The sequence below is a fragment of the Sturnus vulgaris genome, chromosome 14 (assembly GCF_052056855.1).
Source record: "Sturnus vulgaris isolate bStuVul1 chromosome 14, bStuVul1.hap1, whole genome shotgun sequence".
Classification (NCBI taxonomy): domain Eukaryota; kingdom Metazoa; phylum Chordata; class Aves; order Passeriformes; family Sturnidae; genus Sturnus; species Sturnus vulgaris.
In genome coordinates this window covers 14,808,480-14,832,689 of record NC_142256.1, presented here as the reverse complement: position 1 = coordinate 14,832,689, position 24,210 = coordinate 14,808,480, and the positions used below count along the sequence as shown (strand labels likewise).

The window sequence follows — 24,210 nt, the reverse complement described above, 5'->3', positions numbered from 1 at the left end:
ATTCTCAACTCCCTCAGCCTTTCCTCACAGGACAGGTGCTCCAGCCTTCAGAGCATTTTTGAGGCCCTTTATGCAAGCAGATCTTGCATGGCACAGCACAGACTAATCTTACTGGCTCAAGACACAAAAGCTGTAGCCCACATCACACCTTTCCTCCCCTAGTGTAGACAGTCCCTGTGCTCTGACTGTTACCAGCAATTTCAGGTTCTCTTTTGCCATGCTTTTTCCACACGGTATGGTTATTTTTTTGTCACTTACAAGTACATCAAAAGGACCCAATTACAGCTGATATTCTTGATATTTCTTGAATCACACACAGAGCAACTGAGAGTATAGGTTTCCAGTCCAATGCAGTTTGCTTGGAACTAAACTAAACCTTCAGAGGTTCTCAATGGACTTGTGTTCTCTAAGACAGCAAACATCAGTTTCCCAAATTGCACAACTGAGTCATGGGGAGTTCAGAAGATTTGCATAATCAAACCTCAAAGCAATAGGGAAGCAAAGAAATAATTCAAGGCTCTAGAACCCTGTTTACTTTCTGTAATCAGCAGATTTCCCTCCCTGCCATAATACAATACAACAAAAACATTGTCATTTCTATAAAACATTTTCAAGTTGAACAGGCTACCAATTACATAATAAGGCATCAGGACTGACTGCTCCAGAGTAAGAAAACTTGTGAAAATCCAGCAATTACTTTAAAAAGACTGATTCATTTGAAAAGAATTATCACCAAACATTTTGCAAGAATGATGATGCAATATCCCAAGGAAATTTTGAGGTGACTTTTAGAAATTACACTCAGCCACAGAACAAAAGGAGGCAATTGAAATATGCGCTTCTGCTCAGATATTTTTAATAAAGGAAAGCTTGTTAAAAATAAACTGCAAAAAAGATTGGGTGGAATCACAAATCATCTCATTAGCATCTGAGAAAAAAAAAGATGAAATATCAGCTTGAGAAGTCTTTTCTGCAAAGCCAATTTTCTCCCCCTTCCATCTGGTTTATCTGTATTCCAAAATTCTCATTTCCAAAGAAGAAAGAAGTTTCTAAAATGGCAGTTCCGGACTCTTTTTGTTCTTACTAAACAAAGTGATGTACACCCAATATAGAAATATAAAGAGGAATGCAGTGAATTAGCTTTTTTTATTTTCTTTTCTTTTTTTGACATTTGATTTTTGAAGCCAAACTCAGGATTTAAAGAGAAAAAAACATGTGGGCAATTTCACACCTGCATTGCTTCTTACCCTGAAAAGCAACCATGCAATTAAAGAGGTTTGATCAAACACAAACCAAGATCAGTGACCCAGCAAGGGCTCAGCAACCCAGATCAAACCTTTAATGAGAGGGATACTCCCCCAGCACTTAAGAGACTGATACATAAAAAGGAGATCTGGCAAATGAAGAAAAAGCATATGAAGAGCAAACCAGAAATTCTGCTGTAAATAAGAATTTCAAGATTGCCCAATGCTACTTCTCAACATTTTATGGACTCTGATTTGGAGAACAGCAATAAAAATGTGACATTTTCCTGCAATAAAACAATTAGAAAAATAGACTATAAAATGGCAATACAAAGAAATATATAGAATTTTAAAGGTAGTAGTCAAACAGATGAGGTTTATTTTGCAGTTTATTAACTTTGAGCATAATTTTTTATAAAGAACATTGAAATGAAGGTTAAGAGAAACTTACCCCATAGACCAGTTCACCCACCATGCCATTCCATATCTTAGTCTCAGGGTCCCTAGCTCCATATTTCCCATCTCCAACAATTGACAGTTTGTATTTTATTCCAACATGTTTTGCTATTTCAGAAGCTAAGTCTACACAATATCCTTCATATCTCTCATTCCCTTCTAGTTGTTCATGGTTTTTCTTATACATTACATATGGTGATTCCTTTGAAACAAAAGTAAAGATCAAAAGTCTATGAATGTAAAACACAGCTGTAAACCACACAAAATGAGAGCTGCTATTATCCTTTATATTACTGGCAAGTATTTACAATATTTCCTGCTTTGGTACAGAAATTAGAAAGACAGCCTTCTGCAGGTTCTGCAAATCCTTGGCTGATCCTACAGCCACACATACTATTGATTGTATTCCTAGTAAGGAGCCATTGAAGGCAACAGGACTTTTTAACAAAGTTACACTTCTTTTTGCAGAATTATACCTGATTAGAGTCAAATAGCATCATTCTAGCAATAATTCAAGTTTTAGTGTTTAAAGACTGACATATCCAATGCCTGTACCATCACCACAATTTCCTAAGCCCCAGTGGCCAAGAATGGGGCTCTGATGGAGATATTTTCAAAGCAGTCCAAGGCAAGCTAGGTTGAAATCCTCAGAGCAGCATTTTTTGTCACTGAATTCCCTTAGCCTTATTGGAAAATTCTAGTTGAAATGCTGATTATATCTCACCAAATTCATAGGAGTATAAAATACAATGCTTCAGGAAACAGCATAAAATTGATTCATGCTTAGCAGAATTGTAAAAAACACGAAAGTCCCAACAAATGCTGTATAGAGCAGGTCTGTAGAGGTGTTGGGACACAGGTGCTGCTGCTCGTGACACACAGGAAGAGCTTTGCTCCTTTGGAACTGCACAGGTAAAGGCTGCTTTTCACCCAGTGCTAGAGCAGGTCCAGTTCTCTACAGGCTTCATTGTGCCACCCTTACTCAGTCCACAGGGGTTGAGTTTACAGGAGCTGTACCTGAGTGAGGGGTGCAAGATTTGACTCTACAGCAGAAAGGCCAATCTCTGTGCTCATTTACATGCATGCATAATAACTTCACTTACATGAGGCACTTAATTTGAGTTCAAGTGTCTGGGAAGCATCAAAGCACAATGGTGAGCTCAAGTGAGCACCTCCTGTGAGCAGATGTACTGATATATATATAAGTTAGCAGGGTCAAGCCCTCAGTATCTCTGGAAGATACTGAACTTTCCAGTCACTTGAATTCGTGTAGTATTCAACATCTGCCTCCTGACAAGGTGTCTAACACACCACAGGAGTCATGTGCCTTGTTTCCTAAACACAAACATACTAAGAACATAAAACTTACCAAGATGGTAGTGACTACTATAGTTCTGTTCTCCACAGATGAAGTGTCATTAGAGGGCAGCTGATCTAATGCTGGCACATATCGTTCATATTCATTCCAATAACCAGCCTATAAAAATGGAGATTGTTACCTCATTACATACCTTTACAAAGACTCTGGTACCTGAACTTGTAAGAGCAACTGTCAAAGCCTAAGGCTTTGTAACATTTCTCATTCACTGTTTTTTGTCATTAAGGGACTACATTAGCTTTACATCCATTTCCTTAAAGAAACTGTGTTCTCAAGCCCAAGAGCAAATCAGTGCAAGTCAAATCTAAGTGAAAATACATATTAAATTCTCCCTATCTCAATTCACATCAGTATGGTGCCTGTGGAATAAATTCCCATATATCCACAGCATAAGAACATACTACAGACAAGAAAATAAACAGCACAGCATTCTGAGTAAAATTCTCCGATTTTGTGATTTTTATCCAACACAGCCCCTGCAGACCTGAGCTGGCTTTAGAGCAGATGCAGACATGGTTAGCAATGCAGGCACAGCCACATTATCTCCAGTGTGGGACACAAAACCCTCCGTGAGCACAAAGTGACTTTATCAGCTGGCTGGTGTCGACCTTTGGCTGCATCACTAGGCTATCACAATAGCTTTTGTATTTCTGCACAGCACAGAAGTAACACTGTTCTCTGCATTGTACACCTCCCTGAGTAGCTGGGCCATTTTTAGAAGTATATGGTTATTAAATGTGCAGAAATGTTTAAGAGTCTCAGTGGTGATCAAACAGGTGAAATCAGGGGATCTAAGAGACTCAACCACACAGATTCTTTTCTCAGTAGTTTTTTGACTCTGTCTACCTAATTTTTTTTAACATCTGCCTTAAACTTCTTTTATAACACTGATCTAGGCAACTATCCCACTTAGGATCTAAACTTTACTTAGAAGACAAGAGAATTAATATGAAATTCTAATTAAAACCGGACGTACTTTCTGTTAATTTCAGAGGGTTTCAGCTTCCCCGTGGCTCCAAAGCCCAATATGGAGAGGGAGGGAAAGATGGAAAGGAATTTAGAAGATAGGAGGACTAGGCACAGGACCATGACAGCAGGTATTACATTTGGCAGGGAAAAAGCTCCAGAATGATTTTAAGGGAAAAAGTTGTGTTTGAAGTTGACATGGAAACCAGTGAAGATGTTAAGCAGGCTGAGTGGTTTAGTCCAGGAACTGAATATAACAAGGCTCCTGGGATAGGGAAGACAGAATGAAGGGGCCACTCTTCAGGACCCTGTTATTACACTGCATGTCTGGTATTTTTGAATTTCATTGGTTTGTTGGAATAAATGTTTGTGAAGGTATGAAATCTGAATTCATGTCTTGAAACTCACCTTCCTTGACCCAGCAGCTTTCATTTCATACACATCAATTGTGTAATTTGTTCTTCGCCCATAGGTGTCAAACTGGATGTTCCCTGTCATTCCTTGAACTTGCACCTTGAGGGAATAAACAGAAAAATATTTTAATAAAAGATTCACTTTATTTTTTATCTATGTAAGAGACTTGTACTGCTTCTGACACAGTCAGTTGTACTGTTCAAAACAATCCCAGTCTCCATCCTCTGAGTTCCAGCTGTACATATTCGTGAGAACTCAGCTTGTGACTCAGTGCCAGAGTGAGCTGCATTTAAGTGAAATGAGCCCTGCAGGTATGTTAAATGTAAGATAGACTGATTCTGCCATGCTTGGTCACGCTGGGTTCACTGATACAGAATGGAGCATCAGCGAGGCATGAGCAACAATTAGTGCAATTAAACCCCTCACAATATGGCACAGAGTGATCTGCAGTACAGACCAGAATGGCAAATCATTGCTCATTCTGGGAAGTGCTTTATTTTAGGATCAGTCCCAGTGTAGGAGAAAGGAACGAATGTCTTCTCTGAATGAGCACAGACAATTGTCTCTACTGCTTATGGAGTTCTGGTCTCAGTCAGGATGGATGGGTGTACAGACAGTCTTATCATTACCTACTCACATGAATCATCTGAAGGGAAAGTATAAAGTACTTTGTCTCAAAAAAAAGAGCCTTTCTTATTTCCCTGTATGAAAGGATGAGGTATTTTCATTTGTCACTTATCAACAATGGCAAGCTGTCATCTCAGGCAGAAAAGGTAACAGTCTCAAACTTCAGTAGGGGCAAATTAGCTTTAATATATAGCAAAAACTGTAGAAGTTAAGGAAGAGGTGAATCTAGACTAGTCAAAGGCAAACTGTTCAGGGCTGGTGACTGATCTGCTGTTCACTTTTTAGAGATGAGGTGCTACATCAACCAAAAATTCCACGGAGCCCCAAATTACCCAGCAAGCCTAATCCACACTGACATACAGGGAGTTTCTTTTTTATCTGCAAGTGGATTTGAACCTTCTTTAAAATAGTTTATATCACTATAGGGGCTGGAAAAAATCTGAGTATTCTTGTGTACAGAAAGCTAGAGAGATGAACTGCACTTTGAAAGCCAAATTTGACCCCAAGACGTCTTATCAACTGTGGACTGAGCAAATGTACTTGTAGGGCAGTTGACACATAAATTGTATCCAGATGTGAGTTGCTGTGCCTGCCTCTGGCATTTACTAGGAGCTGTCTGGCTACCTTAGCTCAGCAGTGACTGGGTGTCTCACAGAGCTTGTTACACTGGCTCCCTCCTGGTGCCCACTGAGATCTGAGCTTCGTGCACTGGACACCTTTTGGCTTCAAACTTAATTTGTTTCTCCTTGGTGGGAAAACAGCAATTTGCAGAACATGGCTGCACTGAGGCAGGAAGGCTCGCCACGACTCGAACACTTGGTGGGAGTGTGTGGAGGTAACTGCAGAGTGACAATTTATAAGTGTCCACATCTGTTCAGGTAAACTGTCTGCCACTAACTGATGTATTAAAACCAGCTTCAGAAACAAAGATATGCACGGTTTTCAAGGCTGTTGGGAAGAAGTTTCAAGTAATGCCTAATGACAATAGTGAGGCACTGGACCTTTTGCTGGCACAGGATAGATATTTCAAGGGTATCTTGAAAAAAGCATTCTTATCTGAGTTGATGCTACAGAGTGGAGAGGAAAAATTATTAAATCGTTGTTTTTTTTCTCCTGAGCAAAGATTCAAGAACATTGTCTGAATAGAAGGAAAGAAGGTGATGGACAGGATGGGTACTGGAAGGCCATGTGGGATGATCTTGGGTAGCTCTCATTGGAGGTGTGATTCTGAATAGCTAAAAAAATTCAAGGCAACCAGCTAAAAGTCAAACTTCTGCATTTTTTGCCAATCATGCCTTTTTATAGCTTTTAAATATGTTTTTAAAGTAAATTCTTCTAAATAAGGGAGTGTCCTATTGCAGTGCTGGTTTTCTCTATTGACATGAATAACTCGTATATCAGAACAGTACAAATCCTTTAACTACTGTGAAGATTGAATTTATAAAGTGCAGTTATGGAATATGTTAGGAGGTGAAAAACTGACATAAAAAAGAGCTCTGGCTCTTTTTATGTGAGACTAAACCATCTCAGTTTCAAGAGTGATATAATCTGATTATAACCATTCACAACTCATTATAATATTCTGATACAATCCTTCCAATTTGGTAGTTGAGAAAAAGCAGTAATTAAGCTAAGTGTATGAAGATTGACCTAGGATTTGTTTGCACCTAACACAGGCTTATTTATGACCTCACTCACACCAGTTCTATGTCTGCATTAATATAATCAATGCTAATAGGTTTGTTTAGAGTTATTTGAGCCAGATTAAAAGCAATCTTGTTTTTTGCATCTACAAAAACATTATCCAATTTTTCCTGCTGTCACTTGCTTTAACACAAATAGCAGACTAAAAAGAGATAAAAATCAACAAAATTAGAGACATAAGGGAGGTAGGATCCCATAACTACTGTTATGCCATAACTACTGTTAGGGATAAAAATTTGGCCATGTAGAAGGTAATCTGGCTGAGTGCAAAGTTATACCAAGAATCAGAACTTCTTGGAGGCTAAACTGTTCCTAGGTTCAGGCTGGTGCTGAGATCTATCAATACTGCTATGATCAACAACAACCTCTCCACTGTTTTAAACCAATCTGAGTTGACTTTTTACTGGCAAATTACCAAAACTGCACACATGCATTTAAGCTCATAAACAAATCTTTCCCTGCAAGAATTACAATACGTGTGCCAAAGACCCAGTCTAGTTCTGTTAGTCAGATTTGCAGGCTCAGCCTGACTTTAGAAACTCCCAATACGTGTTCAATTGCAAAATGGCTCATGCTCACTCTCCTGGGATGCTGGGGTGTTATAGGGGATCTGAGGGATTGTAGGTGCTCTGGTGGGGACAGTCAGGCAGCTGCTCCATGAGTGCTGGAGGGATTTTGGTCAAAGTTTTGTGAGCTAGTATGTTACTCTATTGAATACATTTTATCTATGTTACTCTATTGAATACATTTTATCCATCCTTTGAAGTTACTCATTAACGTTGTTTTTACTTTGTTTCGCCAAGGAGCTGCAGCTCTTTGTGCGAGTAGAGAAGCTCTGTACATGAGGCAGGACACAGGCACTACAGAATTGCTGCTGTTGCTCTTGAGCTGTTATCTTTGCCCTTACCATTTTCAGTGCTCTTTCTATATCAATTCCTTGGCTCCATGGCACTGCAGGGTTAGCGAGGCAGTCTCCAGCACTGCCTCTCCTGGAGACATCCACACGCTGCCTTCGGAGGTACCGGAAAGCCTCTGCTATGACCAGGACTGCATCATGGGTCAGTGCAGACGTGTACTGCAATTGACACAAAGAAAATACGGTGACAAACTGCAATTTGAGAATTGCCCCAGGTGTATCACATCAAATCCTCCTTTCTGTTAGAACAGAAGAGTCATGCTTGCAGATCCCTTTGCTGGCTCTCTTTCAGCTGGTGCTTTGTAACAATTCCATCTATTTCAATTAACAAATTAAAAATATTTTCACTCTGTATAGCATATAGCAGCAAAATAACAATACAAGTTCATAGTTGCATAAAATTTCATTTTGATTGGAAACTTGCTCATCTAGATGAGCTTACTACACAAGTCTGCAATTCCATGCTAGACCATACTGTTACCAAAGGAAAACTCATATTTGAGTTTTTGCTTTAGACTTTTTGTTGCTGCTTTTAACAAGATTGCCAAGACAGCTTTGACTTGAAGTTAACATAAATCATTTCTCTTTGGATCACAATCCTGATTAGGTAGCATCTGTAGCAAAGAATAGATAAAATTACTTTTCTTAGGAAACAGCTATATAAGCAAATAATCACAAAATTCACTTTAGGCATTACATCACCTTGGTAATTCCCCAGCTGCCTTCCCTTACTCCTGCAGAGGGTGGTAAGCTCTGTGTAGCAGGAGCTCTTGAACAAAACCCCCAGACAACTTAACTTACGGGTTCCTGCTGCTGTCATCTTCATTTCACTGCTCATCACATCTTACCTGGTGACACCTCCACCATGCTATAAATTTAGTATCACCTAGCAAATATCATCAAAGAGGGGTTTTTTTTCTTTTTCCACATGTATCTTTTGTCTGAAAGTTCTTCCCTCCTAGAGTGGCCTGGCTTTTGTATATGACATCCCTGGATTCCATTAGCATTACAGCAAATCTGTAATTTCAGGGTCTGTGCAGAGGAGACCCTTGCAGCATGGACCTTCTGGGAGCAATTGAACATGCTCGGTCTGTAAGAGCAGATTTCAAGTCCCTTGTAAGTGATCCTCAATACCTCTACATCACTTGTAAGAGAATGAAGGAAGAAATGAAGAATGGAAAGTGCACTTCTTTTGGCTGCCTGTGGGCCCATAGGGATCCTGCCTCCTGAGGAACCTCGTGCTGGAGCTCAGGCCACAAGATCTGCTGCCCACATGCAAACCAGAAAGGCAGAAATCCAAGTTTCAGCTGCTTGTTCAGTTACTCTCTTTGTGGATAAGATTTATTATATTCAGAAATTAATTCTATCCTGTAGGGAAGGATAGCACAATTGGAGGTTCTGTATTTCTTAAAACTGAACATTATTTTACTGCAAGTTCTTCAGTTTGATATCAAGCCACAGGAACTCTGCACAGAACAAGGCGAGTCTGCACATGCAGATCAAGAGAATTGTCTCTGATAAAAAAGAGTGCAAAGGTAGGGCTGTGAAAAAGGTTGTAGAGCAGACATTCCACAGAGCTTTGAATGACAGCAGTTTATAAACTTACTGGGAATGGGTGGTGGTTCCTGCTCTGACAGTACAGCACAGGCACTCACTCTTCTGATCCTGCCCACCTTTACCTCTCCCTGTGATGCTTCACAATAATCACTCTCTCCTCTTTCAGAAAGTTAACAAAGCTCAATCCACAAAATAATACAGAACTGGACAGTAGTTTTAAGCTATTTGTTCCTGTATTAAAAAAAATCTTGTAATAGCTGCCCAATCTAGCAGTACATAAAATTTACACATTGATAATTTTTTCAGCAGACTGCGTCAATTGTCAGTAACCTTAATGCAGTCCCTTCCAAGTCATGCCAAGAGAGCTATCTAATTTTCTACTTTATTTGAATTCTACTTATAAATGCATGAGCATGCAAAGAGAAAAAAGAGAGAAAGAAGGGAAAGGCTGATAAAATATAGAATAAATTAAACATCAGGACTTTAATCTCTAGGCAATTTTATTTCCTAATCAAAAATATTGTACACCAATTTTTAAGTATGCTTTTTGTCTGATTAACAAATACTTTGCACATTTCTATAATGAGCTGTACATTTGTGGAAAGGTAATGTAATCTTTGTGTTTTTACTATATACTTAAGATCCTTTTTTAAGGAGGGACAATAATTTTTTTCCTCAAGATAAATTGCTTTCAAGTGGAATAAAATCATCTCAGGTTAACTTTGTGTATTTCCGAGCTTTTAAGATTAGTATGATACTTATCTTCACTTCTGCATCACTGCTAGAAAGCTCTAGAAAGCAGGACTAAATTCGAATCCACAGGCAAGAACACACTAATCTGGTTTTTGTGGGCCTCTGTTTGTCTTTCTCTGCTTCCTCTGAAATGCCAGCAAGGCTATGGGATGGTGCAGGATTAAGATAATTTTCCTCCCTCACAGAAATGATATGATCCCAGGGATGGAAAAGTCACTCTCCAAATCACCAGCCATTCATGAATGGCACTGCCAGAAAGAGCAGTAAGAGCCTCGTAAGTGGCTCCCATTCTGTCTGTAAGCCCAGCCCAGTGCTACTGCCTACCCTGGTGCCCCCCATGCATGGAACTGGACTAGATTTTTCCTTCCTATCTAGTATTTTAATGCTTTCCTGAATTGTGTCTTATTCATACCGAGACATTACTCCAGTTTATCAAAGTAATTTTGAATTCTAAATCTGTTCCATCAGTTTGCATGTGTCCTTCCCAAATCAAACATGAAAGACACGAACTTTCCCATCAGGGCAGTGGTTTTTAGGTTTGGTTGCCCTGAGAAATCAGTTTGTATACTACCATACCCAGGTTTCATTCACCTATGGAGAAGGGTGAAGAAGAAGAGATCTCTCCAAAAGAAGAAGAAAAAGAAGGAATGTAATAAGAATATTACTAATATGCAGTGGTCCTAGAAGAGTTTATGACTTCTGTGCTGGAAAGGGTTTTCCTGATGCACTCCACTGGACAGTGAATAGCATCCCCCTCTATGATAGAGATGCTTAGGCAGAAAAAAAATCTGAGTGAGATAGTAACAGGTTGTAAGTTTCCTAATAAGAGGGACATTTACTTCATCTAATCTGTGACAGTTTTGGTGAACCTGGGACTTTAATCCAAAAAAATTTTGAAAAATTTTATTGGTTTCAGTTAGATAGCCAGACTGTTTAAGTAAAGGACAGAGGTGTAAAACAGAGGGTTAGATTATGAGAGTAATTGTCAGCAGTAACTAGGAGGCGGCAGTGGTTCCTTAGTGAATCCAGAGCTACTTCATTTTGCATGTGAAATTCTCTATTACCATTAAAATGGACTAATAATGCACATTTTGCATCTAAAACCTAACCTAACTAGCCCCCATATTCAGCCCAAGACTAATTCAAGAGGTTCATATTAGAAGTTTTTACATTTACTGCACAGTGATAGGATTTGCAAGATCAAGCCTTTGTTTCTGAGGAACTCCCACCATGGTGGGCATTTGTGTGTAACAGCCTCTGCCTCTTTCTTCTGGAAGGGCAGTGAATGTTGTGACATATTCTCATCAGGGATCTGTATCATACTTATGAACATATCTGAGATTAAAAACTCCCAAAGAATTGTTAAAAGCATATAATATCCATTGCTGACAGATTAAAATAAATACCTTTAATGGTGAGTTCTTGGCTTCAGGGAATTCCCTTTCATCAAGCCTCATCCAGCGCTGTAGAAACTGTTGAACCATTGGGTTTTCATTATTAACAATCTGAAATCCAGTAATATTGGCACCTCCATGCATTACTCTCTCCAGAACAATGTCTGTGAAACCCTGGGAGGACACACATAGAAAAAAAGAATCGTTGTCATCCAAAGACACTTTCCTCTGGCTCAGTTTTACCTGTGACAAGTGCAGCACAAAAGACACTGCTTAATGTCCCTCTTGTTAGCTGAAAATATTCTACCAAGGAGACAACTACTATCACAATTAGGATTTTGATAGTGGCATAGAATAGAATTTAAAACATCTTCTTGTTCTTTGAATAGAAAACTTCCCTTTTGGGTTGTGGCAATGTGGTAGGTAATATTTGCCAGTCAGAAAGGAAACAGCAGGGAAACTTGGAAGTATCATTTCCTCTTTTGTCCTGATCATGGTGAAAACTGGTCAAGGACCTCAAACCCCATTTGTACAGCAAAGTGAACACAAAGGTTCAGGGCTGGGAAAGAAAACCACTCAATCTCTTGCCAGGCAGTTCTCCATTGCAGCATTACTCAGCACGTCACGTGCAAGCAGAATGGGATGATTCTCTCCCACTCTGTTGTTATTTATACCTGAGGCAGTAAATTGGAGCCTTTTTGATTAGTATGACTTGATTGCAGTCATGTTTATCTGAATGTCAATGGTTACACATACTAAAAGGCAACCCAGAATAAGAACCTCTGCATTTCTATGCATGAGCTAATCAGTAAAATCATGACTGCTTCGTATAATGCAAAATGATGCATCTTAAATTCATACAGTACTTAAACTAAATAAGAATATTTTAAAATTTGTCTTTTCTGCTTTAATCACACCAAAACATGGATACAGAGAATCTTTGAGTAATTAGGATTGCGAACTACAAAGTAAGTTTTTGAGAAACATTTTTCCACTTGCAGTACACAGAACCTAAAAATGAGTCTTCCTGCCAGATTAATTACAATACAAGACTTTTTATAAGGAACCTAAGTAGATGACATTTCAAAAGCATCACAAAAGTCCCTGAAAGTCAATCTTATGCTCCAGAAGAAGCTCTGATACAGATAAAAATGTACAGCCTCTTCCTGATAGGTCAGCACATACAAAGGCACAATCCTACACTTTGAAATACAAAAGAAAAGCTAAACAGTCTTGGTGGTTCACCAGATAGAATTTTCTGATTTGTAGCTTTTTACCACTTATACAGAAATATGCTACAATTATTTTTCCTGGAGTGCTTAAATTCAAAATATATACAAAATTACAGTCACAAGTATCTAATTTATGAGGATACAAATTAGTGGAAAATTTATAATTAAATTATTATTTTAAAATTAGTAGAGGACATGACATTTTCTGACAAAAGAAACTGAGTAGACATGACATACCAGTTACAGTATTTACTGAAGTAATTTCTCAAAATCCAAGTACTCATCCATGCATTTCCATTTCCTGATTAAAGTTTCCACAACCTGAACAGCATATTTTACCCTCTAAAATGTAGCTATACTTTCCATGAAGAAAAGCTCTTACCAGGTTAGCTAACATGTAGTGATAGCCTCTAGAATGTTTGCCGAGGATTACAACCTGTGTGGAGAAAAACATTACATATTATTTGTTTGTAAGAAGATGACTCTTAACCAGTGGAAAAGACAGAGAATGAATATTTTTATAATCTTCCATGTTCAATCCATGGGCAGCACAAGTATTCCAGATCTGTGGCATTACAGACAAGATGTAGTCATTTGTGTTTTTCAAGCTCATGGGCAGAGTACAACAAAGAATAACTCACAAGGCTGAGAAAACTCTGCAGAGATGACCTTACCTGGAAAATTCACTCTTATGGTCACAGTGTCCTCCCTGCTGACCAGGTTAATTTTAGTTATCATTTCAAGTATTTCTGCTCTGAAACGAGGTAATAGTGTATCTACCCAAAGTAAACTCCTGTTTACTTCATTCCTTGTTTGTGGAGCATAGGAGAGGTGCAGGACACTGCCCAGGCACTCCCTGTTTGCTAACCTGCACCAGCACAGCAGGGCTGAGCAGGCTCCAAGCTGTACAGGGAGTTCCCTACAAGAACCCTGGCCAAGCCTTTCCATGTATGAATGCCTGAAGTTAAATTCCCAAAGTTACAAGCAGCGACCTTCATTGCCTTTTGACAGGTTTCAAAAGGCTTGAAGACTTGTCATTTCCAGTGCATCTAAAGGGATACATCTGACCTTGCGATGTTGTGTCAAAATTGCTACTAAACCTTATGTTGCACATTCCACTAAGCAACATCTCCTGTCCTCGCTGACCTCACTTGGGCATCTCTCTGTGCAAAAAGTCATTAAATGGAATTGCTAAGAGACAAAAGGGCAGCAGGATGAACTCAGCAGCTGAATTCTCTGAGGGTGATGGGGAACAGTGAAGGCAGCACTGCCTGGCAAGCCTGAACTTTGCCATCCTATGTGCTCCCCCTGACTCCAGGAATGCTGTGCTTTTGCGTAAGGAAGGAAACACACACTTCCCATGTCTACACAGATGGCAGCTGGCTCACCAGCAATGCCACTTGTGCAAGACTGTGCCCTTGCCTTCAGATTATAATCTCAGAAACATCCATCCAGTCCCACAGCCATCAAATGGAACAACATTCACCAGTAAGAATTTAATTTATAGTTGTGGTGATTACATGCATGTCAATACATAATCCATTATACCCAGGCTTGCCAGGTTAAAAACAGAAAGCATAATGCTAGCAATACAAACAAGTATTATTGTAGTATATATCCTACAAGCAGCTCAAGCAAATAGATGATGCTTTTTGATGGAGAATCATCTGAAAATCTATACATAACCATACAAATGAACTCCATGATCACACTCCATGAAAACACTCCAAATGCCACACTTTGAAAGACAACATAACCACTTATGTCTTTGCTAAAACCAGATGACATTTGAGTCACTGACTTTAGATACACTACTGAGCCTGCTCAAGTTCTTGATTAAATTATTAAGTTCCCAATTGCCTCTTTGGGTAGTATTGTCCTTAATAGATGCCATTTCTTTTAAATTCACATTTAATTCTGTAGGAATTTGCATACTTCCAGCAGCCTGAAAATAAATTGCTGTTCAGGTCCTCTTGAGAACTGTATGTACACTCTGTTGGTAGCAAGCATCTGCTTTCCTATACTCACATTTGTTTTCTGTGGAAATGTGCAGGCTTCCTTCAGATCATCTGGTGTGTATGCTATTTGCATACTGAATTCTCTGTATATTTTAATTTCACCTTAAAGACAGGTTACAGAAAAAATCTTACTTAAGAACAACAATTGTGGTTTTAACCTTAACAGCAAATAAGAAAGCCTTTACATTTGTATTCAGAAATGTGTTTATTTAAGAGAAAAATATCACCACAGATGAAGTCAGAGGCTGTAAGAAAAACACACATGGAACTGCTACAGGCATCAGGAACAACACTGCAAACAGGAAATGTAGGACTCATTAGCATAGATCAGACTCAACTTTCGTCTCATCTGTTGTCATGTCTTCAAAATGACTCTGTTTATTAAACCTGAGAGGTCCAACGTACTACAGTCAAGCTTTAATTCATAAAGCATCTTTCAGAAGTGACCTGACAGCATTTCTATTCATACAATCAACCATGTTGGCTCATAACTATTGAACCAGATCTTAACAATGTGTTTAAAATTCACTACACACTACACAGCTGTCCTAAATCTTAACAAGAACAACTCTCCTCCTCCCTCACTTTCCACCCTGTACCAACTGTCCAGCATATTGAAGGGAGCTGCTGGATTAGCGAGCCCAGCAGAAACAATCACAGACATGCTAACTCCCAGGGGAGCAAGGTGATGGATAAAGCTTTTTTATGAAGAAGGAAAACAGGAGTGTAACAGTATAACAGGAGTATAACAAATAAATCTCATCAACTGCTGATATATTGTGAAGCTTATACAGAAAGTGGGATATTGAATAGTGGTGGTGAATAGAAAGCCAGGATTACAGGGCAAGGATTTCACAGAGCTACGTGTCTTTCGTTAGTTTGACTTCCGAGACTTAATATTGCTTTCACCTTGACTGAAAGAAAAGCTTATAAGATTTTACACTGAACAAAGGAGAAGAGAAAAAAATGGCTGGAAACCATAATGAATAATTCAGATTTCTGATCCCACATAATTCTTGCTTTGTAGATAAAAAGATCATAATGTCAGGTTTCATAGAGAATCAAATAAAGTTTGTATTTTTAATTACTCTTTGGATATTTCCAGTTAATTAAGAGAACACCTAGAGGGAACATAACTAAAGTGTAGCTGCTTTCAAAATAAAGTAAAATTAGTAATCAGCACCAGGATTACTTGAAGTACAGACCTATATGCCAGATTGAGAAATTAAGTCAGCATTGGCAATTTTACTTTTCCTTTTGCCTAGGGGAGTTATTTTTTGAATGCAAGCATAAAGACAATTTGATTTCCACTGCATCAGTCATCATCATAATAAATAGGCAACTACAAATTTTTGCCTTAGCTTTTAGATTTTTCTTAAAGTTTTGGAAGATAGCACTAAAGATATTAACTGGCTAATATTAAGTAGGTATGAAACACGGTGGTATTTCTAGAGCAATAATGACAGTTTTCTCATGAGGACTCCCAGGTCTTTCCCACACTGGGGAACTCAGAACTGTACACGGCACTTCAGATGCAGCCTCACCACTGCAAAATAAAAAGGAAGGGTCACCTCTAGTGACCTGCTGACCATGCTAATCCAATGCAGCCCAGCATGCTGTTGGCCTTCTTTGCTGTAGCAGTACAGTGCTGGCTTGTGGTCAGCTTGACTGACAGCAACCCAAGATCCTTCTCTGCAGAGCTGCTTTCCATCCAGGAAGCCTCTACCTGCTCTGTACAGGTGCACGGGGTTGTTCTTCAGGGGCAGGGCTTTACACTTCCCTTTGTTGAACTTCATGGTGTTCCACTCTGCTCACTTCATCAGCCTGTCAAAGTACTAAAGCACAACTACTTGGTGTATCACTTCTCCTGATTTGTTATCATCTGCAAACTTGCTGAGACTGCACTCCATCCTACAACCTTAAGATCACTCAGAGAGAGATTAACCAGGATTAGCCCCAGTACCCTCAGGGTACCCCAAATAGTGAGTAACCTCCAGCTGGCCTCTGTGCTGCTGATCACAACCCTCTAAGCCCAGCAGCAGTTCAGCCATTTTTAAATCCACCTTCCAGCCCCTGTGGGCTTTAATTTTTAAAAGTCACTGAAAAATACAAGCTGAAAGGATATGCTTGCATATTTACTGAGAGAAAGGGCTATCATGACTTTGGCAGCAGTGAAAGGAAAACTACTATGGCCAATTAATATCTGTTAGGAGCATATCTTCCCTACACTTGAATCCACTGCCATCTGGTCAATTTAGTCTGACCAGGATGTCAGACTAAAGGATTTATCATCCTTTATTTACAAATGAGAAAAAAAGAAAAAAAGTAGATTACAAAATACAGACTACCTCATCTGCAGCTCAGAATCACAATATTTTATGAGTCTATTAGATCTTTCCATCACATAAAATACTGATGCTGACATGCAGTATTGCCACAAAGAAGATCAGAAAATTTTTACTGGGCTTTTCATACCTGAAAAGTGGCAGAAATATGCCACTTTACTTTTCCATACTTTAATGGAATGACAGGCAGAGATCTGACCTTCTGTAATGTGTCTTTCCATTTTGACCATATCTGGGAACAATGAGGCAGTGTTAACGCTAGAGCTTTCCTAGGTTTTAGTAAGACAGTAGTAAGAAAAATGAGATTTCCCATAAGATCAGAGTTTAAAAGGATTTTGTTGTCTTTATTGAGGTAATTTGCACAATAATTTGGGTTCCATTGTTGCAAAAAGCCCACACTTAAAAAAGAATCGACTGTTTTTCAAGTATGCATGCACATTTCTGAGGACAGGAGAACTTAGCCACCTCTAGTTAGACAGTAATGTGCCTTTACACCTTGCTATAGAAAGACAATTATGACACCTTTGCCTTCAAAGCAGTGAGCAAATGTCAGAAGTGATGGCACAATTCTTTCTTTCCCACAGCAAACAAGCAAAACTGATAAATGGACTCAGGGATAAAAAAATTTTAACAGCATCATCAGGATGAGCTATCAGTGTTGACTGCACTTCATGGGAACAGAGAGATATCAAACAGCAACAACTGTCTGGCAAGCCTAAATTGTTGTGGAGCACACTGCCTTCTCAGCTGGGTAGCAGGTCAACTGTTTTCTAGATCCTACCCCAATTGAAAACATTTCTGTTCTGAGGATGGAGTTACTTGAAGCTTATCTCAGATCTGAGCAGCTCCTACCTATACTGGATTGAATGACTCAAAAGTTGTGCCAGGTGATGCAGCACCTTAGTGAACCAGTGGTACTGGCTAATTTGTCTTCAGGACAAAATGAAGAAAGGAGAGGAACAGAATATCAGGGTGACCATCTAATTAGTTTAATAGAAACTGAAGGCAGGCCCAAGAAGTTGTCAATACGTTAGGAAGATGTTTAACCTCTCGAGTGCCATCTGCAAGTACTACATCTCAGCTCTGTGCCTACCCCTCAGGACAAAGGGGAACGTATGAAGGATTTCAGAGTCCTCTCCCTGGCCACCTGCCCTCTCCTGCTGACCCTTCCTGCAGTGGGGGAGTTGTCCACGGGGTCTGCAGCCATGGCACTGCAGAGCTCTGCTTCAGTGCACTACAAACAGCAATGCAGTCACCTCTGACTGCTACCATGTGAGCAATGGACAGTAGAACAGAATCATTCCTCACAGGGTTTGCCCTGAGCAGCTCACCCCCTGTCACATAAATTTTCCAGATAGGAGAAGGAAAAACAGGAGGAGAACAGAAAACAAAACTTCTCCTGTAGGAGCAGGACTTTCCTCATCTAACCAGATATCACAATAAAAATAAGATCCCTTGTAACCTCAGCAGCTCAATTTTACTGTAAGCTTGCAGAGCCCACTCACCTGTTTTCCAATTTACACAAAAGCCTCTGAAGGAAGATCAAATTCCCTTTGAGGATTATAAACACTAGGCAAGGTCCAACCTTCTCTCAGTATACTTATAAAAAAGGGCTTTTTTGGTGTCACGATTTTGTCTCTTTCTATCACACCAACATCACCAGTGCCAATACGTGAGGTTCCACAGGAGCCACAAACTTATGGTGATAAAAGATAAATCTCAACTACTGGTGGTCTGTCACTGCCAAAGAAGTGACACCTGTCCTGCCTTCAATTCTGCAGAGACAAAACCACTTCCATATTCTGCAGGAGCTGCTTCCCTCATACAAAGGGTCAAAACCTCATGACTGTAACTGTAGTGCAAACACAGGGAAGGTGATTTATCTCTTCACTTGGTGTTAATGGGGCGGGAATCTGGCCACCAGGGATAGTGATGCTGTAAAATATGCAGTAAACAATGATTTCATTATTATGAAGAATGAGTACTATATTAAATTTGAATTAAATATTAAATGAAGAATGTGTTAAATATTAAGATGACGATTCCACACACGTATTATTTGTTGCAAATAAAAATAAGTGAGTATATATTTGAGATTAATTCATCCACCATTTCAGAGTCTTCATGCCCCTCAGAGAATGTCACAAATCCACACACAGTCCCAATTAATGTATTTTGTGCAGTATATAGACCTAAGTATTTTCCTTCAATGCTACTGCCATCTTATACGTTTGTGACTACACTTTATAATCAAATCCTCACTTTTCTCTACAGCACATTTTCAAGATCATTTGTTTGGGCATATAAAACATTCTTCAAACAGCTTTTGGCTGTTCTGCAATGAATCTCTCATGGGAGATTCTCTCCTAGAGAACCGGAATTTCCTAGAAGAAGAGGACAAAAATGTGCTTGGCTGGTGCAGGGAATTGATGCCTCTGAAGCACTTCATTAGGTTTTCCCCTCTGGCCCCCTTCTTGTGTCCTTCTGTCCCTTCCCTCTCTCCTTCATGATAGTCACATCAAGAGTGAAATTCTGCTTTTAGGCCATCTCCAGATAGATGATGGTTGTACATGTTAGTCCTTACAGGGTAATTAAATACAACATCTGAAAGCTGTGTTGTGCTTCATTCTCCTTCCATATGGCAAAAACTTCTTTTCCCATAACTAATCTGACATTTGCTGACTGAAGATTGTGTAGTGGAATACACATTTAATTTGTGCATAAAAGGTTACATTAAAAATTATTTCAGAAAAAATGTACAAACTGCACCATTGGTTCTGAGGGCATGATCCTTTCTCCTAATTTCTTTCACTGTGTGCTGACAAAATTTTCTGTGCCCTGAAAAAAAATTTTAAACTAGTTTTTCTTGGTATGACTTAGTAATATTGTCATATTAACGAATCTGTTGACACAATTATTCTTAAAGAACATATTCAACTGTAAAACATCAGGTCAGAGCACACAGAGATGAAGAGTTTTATGATCTTTGGTAACTGCCTTTCATAATCAGAATTATTTACTCTTTAAGCAGAATAAAATTCATTAAATAAAATTTCTATCAAAATTTCTTCTTTGGTCAGACAGACAAAACCAGAATTATATCTCTCAGGACTGGATCTCTCTTCACAACTCACATCCTTCAATACAAAGACCTTCATGTCAAAAATAATCAAAACTTAAACTACCTTTCATCACTTGAAGCTAATTCACTAAAAACGAGATCAGATAAAAGGGGATATTACAATCACAACAAAAATTCTTTGTACCATATGAAAAGGATACTCAAAATTGCTGAGACCTTTCCCCCTTATTTTGCCAAGAAAAGACACTTGTTCAAGAAAATGTATTCTTCCCAAAGAGCTTCCTTGAAGAGATGTGTCATAAAAATTTTTAATTAGTGAATTCTTTAGATTCTTAAGTAAGGGTAATGAACTAAAAATCCAGTTGTGTTCTGGAGGAGTTTTTGCAGCTGTATTTATGGGAGCAAATGACTTACTACATATGTTACTCTGCAGCAGTCATTTTCACACATAGGCACTTTTAAGGAGATAATATTTAAATTGTCTATGCATTTCTAGTATACTTTTCGAGAAATATCCTCCGCTGAGAAATGATTATGAAAGATTATTTAACATCCAAGAAGTTTCAGTACTTTTTCAAACCCCCGTAAAATCCTAAGTTCTGAAATTTAAATTTCACCTAAAATTTCCCATAGAGGCTTTAGATCTCACAGAAATCATAAAAAAGTTGCTTTTGATGCAACATTCGTAGTTACATTTCCTTCAATCTACAGCGTAACAGCTCCAATCCCACGTACAATGACCCCACCACAATACCCTCCTCATTTCCAGCTTCCCATACCCTCTTTCCTTTCCCTGCCTCCTTGCTCCTCAGCAGCTCTTGCAGACCTACAAGTCCATATCAGGTAGATCCACACCATCACTATCAAAGCTGACTTCTAGCTTAGTGTGCTTCCCTAAATTCCACAACACTTGAAGTCACTTTCACAAAGATTGCTAATAATAGTAATATTACATTTATTCTTACTTGTCCTAAGTTTCTGCAGAAGCCAGAAGTGCTTCAGCACCGTCACACAGTGTGATGGTGTATCCACATCACTAACAGGCAGCTCTTCAGTGCCCTTTGGATCATGTGCCCGACCCCTGTGACACAGGAGATATCCAACTGTGCTTTTTGGCTTTCAATTCCGTGAAACTGTACATCCAACACCCTTAAAAGCACACCCTTGCAATCACAGACACACATAAACAATGCTCATTCCTTCTTTTCATATCCCCAAACCAAATCTTCTTCAGTCTTAACTACTCAAAATATAAAAAGATCTATATCCACTGGGAAAAGAAAGGAAGAAATTAGGTAAACTGAGTCACAGAGTTTTCATTTTAAAAACACACAAATTTCACATTTTCTCCATACTTCCCATCTGCATGTCAGAGTAAAATCCCAGTGTTATCCCCTGAAATTGGACAAGAGTACTTAGAAGAAGAATTCTGCTTATATAAACTATTACTGCATGTCAGGATCACTTCAAACTATTATTTGGATATAACCCAGAAGTGTCGCAGTAATTCAGTCCCAGTGCTCACACGAGAATTTTTTGGAAGGGGTTTTGTGCTGCAGAGCACTGCCTTCAAGCAGACCAAAAATACTGAATAGTAGTAATTCTTTTATTTTTTTCTTTTTAAGCATTTCATTTGCTTTTCAAATGCCCTACAAAATTAAGGAAAAAAAGTCAGTGCAATCTCCTCTAGGAAAGACAAGGTTACTGTTTCTTATTTTTTTTATTATAAATAGCTTTTTACTGTGACTGGAATTGCACTCAATTTGCTTTTTTCAATGCTTTCAAAGAGTCTGAAAGGTTTATTCTGCTTCACTATAAGCAGCACTTTGCAATATTCCCATATAACTTGGTGCATAAACCATGAACTGAAAAATATGACGAAGAGTTAATTTATTTTCACTAGATTTAGTTTATACAGCAGGGGTGAATGTTTTACTTATATGAGGTAATAGACATACAGTAATATTTTTCTTTTCTGACTCTTTACATGAATTTTCCCAGGACAGAAGATACTTAGGGTATTTTTTTAGGGTCTATCTATATTGTTGATAATTTTATTTATTACACATTTTGGAAAAAAGAGCTTCCAGTAATACATGCACCGTTATACCTCCACATGCATGCCTATGGTGTGACACGAACAAATTTAATTTAGTAACATGGGCTTTTTTAAAGCCAGGGAACATTAGTTTTCTCTAAAATTATTACACTGCTTTCCAGATCACTGGTTGGATGCTGCGGGGTAAGTTTTAGTTGAGTTGAGTTGATTGATAGGGCCTCATTCTCTACAAATTCAGTCCAGGCTCCCCCTGATGTCTGAAATCTGCTGCCCAGAGGCAGCTGGAATTGAACAGGTAAGAGGGTGGGGAAGAGATAAGAATCCCATATGAATGTATAATTACAGCAGTGAGAGACTGGACTGGGATGTACTGTGCCATAGAATGGCCTGATCCAAACCCATCTGGAGCATGGAGCCAACAAATCACAGCTCTGGATCACAGCCCTGGATCACAGCCCTGGGTCACAGCTCTGGATCACAGCTCTGGATGATCACAGCCCTGGGTCACAGCTCTGGATCACAGCTCTGGATGATCACAGCCCTGGATCACAGTCCTGGGTCACAGTCCTGGGTCACAGCTCTGGGTCACAGCTCTGGGTCACAGCTCTGGATGATCACAGCTCTGGATCACAGTCCTGGGTCACAGCTCTGGGTCACAGCTCTGGGTCACAGCTCTGGATCACAGCTCTGGGTCACAGCTCTGGGTCACAGCTCTGGGTCACAGCTCTGGGTCACAGCCCTGGGTCACAGCTCTGGGTCACAGCCCTGGGTCACAGCCCTGGGTCACAGTCCTGGGTCACAGCTCTGGATCACAGCTCTGGGTCACAGCTCTGGGTCACAGAGCTATGAACTGTCAGGGTGTTCCAGACTGCACCAGCAGCAGGTGGGTTCAAAAGGCTCAGTGGGTTGGCCCCCATTCTGAAAATTTTGCTGTGTGAACTGCAGTGTAACTGTGCTCTATGAGATGCAATTGGGAACACCTTGGTCCATGAGGGGCCTTGAAAAGCCCCAGTGGTTCTCCTCCTCCCCTAGATACGTGATTCATGTCACACTGAAGCCATTCATCCCAGCTTAGTGAGCTGTGAAAAACAGACACACACTCTTGTGCAGTTTTCTTTTACTGAGTTGGGACTTCTTCCCTTGTAAATGAACTGATGAGACACCAGAACTATCATGCTGTCTCTGGTGATGTACAACGCCTGTTTGCACAGTGGTACTGTGCAATTGCTATTCATTTTGATAGTGTGTTTCCTTCCTCTCCCTGCAGTTAGTTCATCTGAATTGTCGCCAAGATGGTTGGTTGCCTTGGAAACTAATTAAGGAAAGGCTTTGGTTAGAAGCAGAGTTTCAAGCATTAAACTATATGAGAGACAGATGCAGAAATTAAGGTAATGTCTGCTAAGATGAAAGGGGTTATCCTTTATGTATAAGAAGAAAGAACCACATTTAAATGCCAGGACTGAAACAAAGCAACTTAAATACAAACTGATTTTTAAAACCTGGAAGATATGAGTGAGCGAGGGGTTTCAAAATCAGTCAGGAGCTTAGAAGAATCTTAGAACTGATTCCCAAAGCTATTAGAGATGGAGAGACGTACAAATAGGTAAAGACAAAAACTCAGGGGATCACGTTGAACAAATTACAGCCAGCACTCCCTTTCCTTCAAATACTCTGTGTCTTTAAAACACTTCTTGTGAATGTTGTTTTAGAAAAATACCTGTAGAGCTAATGGAAGATCAAATCCTCTCCTCCAGTGCAGGTATGGCATAAGAAGCATCCATGAGTAGATCTGCTCCCAAAGCTCAGCAAATGCAACAAGGAAAGGTGAGGGCCAATGGCCCCCAGGACATCTGCACCTGAGACTTGTCCACAAGGGTAACAATTTGAGCAGCTCAGACAGCGTGGACACAGGCTAAAGAGCGAGTGGGACCCTCACAGGGATCAGGGCAAACACATGCACCATTTCTGTGCACTGAAAAGCTGTGCAGAAAGGTGAACTATACAGCAAATCGAGCTTTTATGATTACCTATTAACTGAAGTTCAGAGCAAGTACAATCTCTGTAT

At 39.5% G+C, this 24,210-nt stretch overlaps 1 protein-coding gene across 10 annotated transcripts in view; it reads right to left on the bottom strand.

Annotated features, from left to right (window-relative positions):
* The window catches only part of GRIA3 (glutamate ionotropic receptor AMPA type subunit 3), a 146,320-nt gene that overhangs the window by 51,100 nt on the left and 71,010 nt on the right, over window positions 1-24,210 (bottom strand). For 8 of the 10 annotated variants that reach the window (XR_001403837.2, XR_015806779.1, XR_015806780.1 and 5 more), the window contains exons 5-10: window positions 13,024-13,077; window positions 11,422-11,583; window positions 7,697-7,864; window positions 4,453-4,557; window positions 3,070-3,177; window positions 1,696-1,902 (exon numbers count right to left, since the gene is read on the bottom strand). Coding sequence is in view for 7 of the 10 variants with exons in the window: in XM_014886405.2 (XP_014741891.1) it covers window positions 1,696-1,902; window positions 3,070-3,177; window positions 4,453-4,557; window positions 7,697-7,864; window positions 11,422-11,583; window positions 13,024-13,077 (804 nt within the window). In the remaining 3 variants the exon portion in view is untranslated. The remainder of the gene's footprint in view (window positions 1-1,695; window positions 1,903-3,069; window positions 3,178-4,452; window positions 4,558-7,696; window positions 7,865-11,421; window positions 11,584-13,023; window positions 13,078-24,210) is intronic. The other 2 variants (XM_088173241.1, XM_014886423.2) reach the window with 1 other exon arrangement.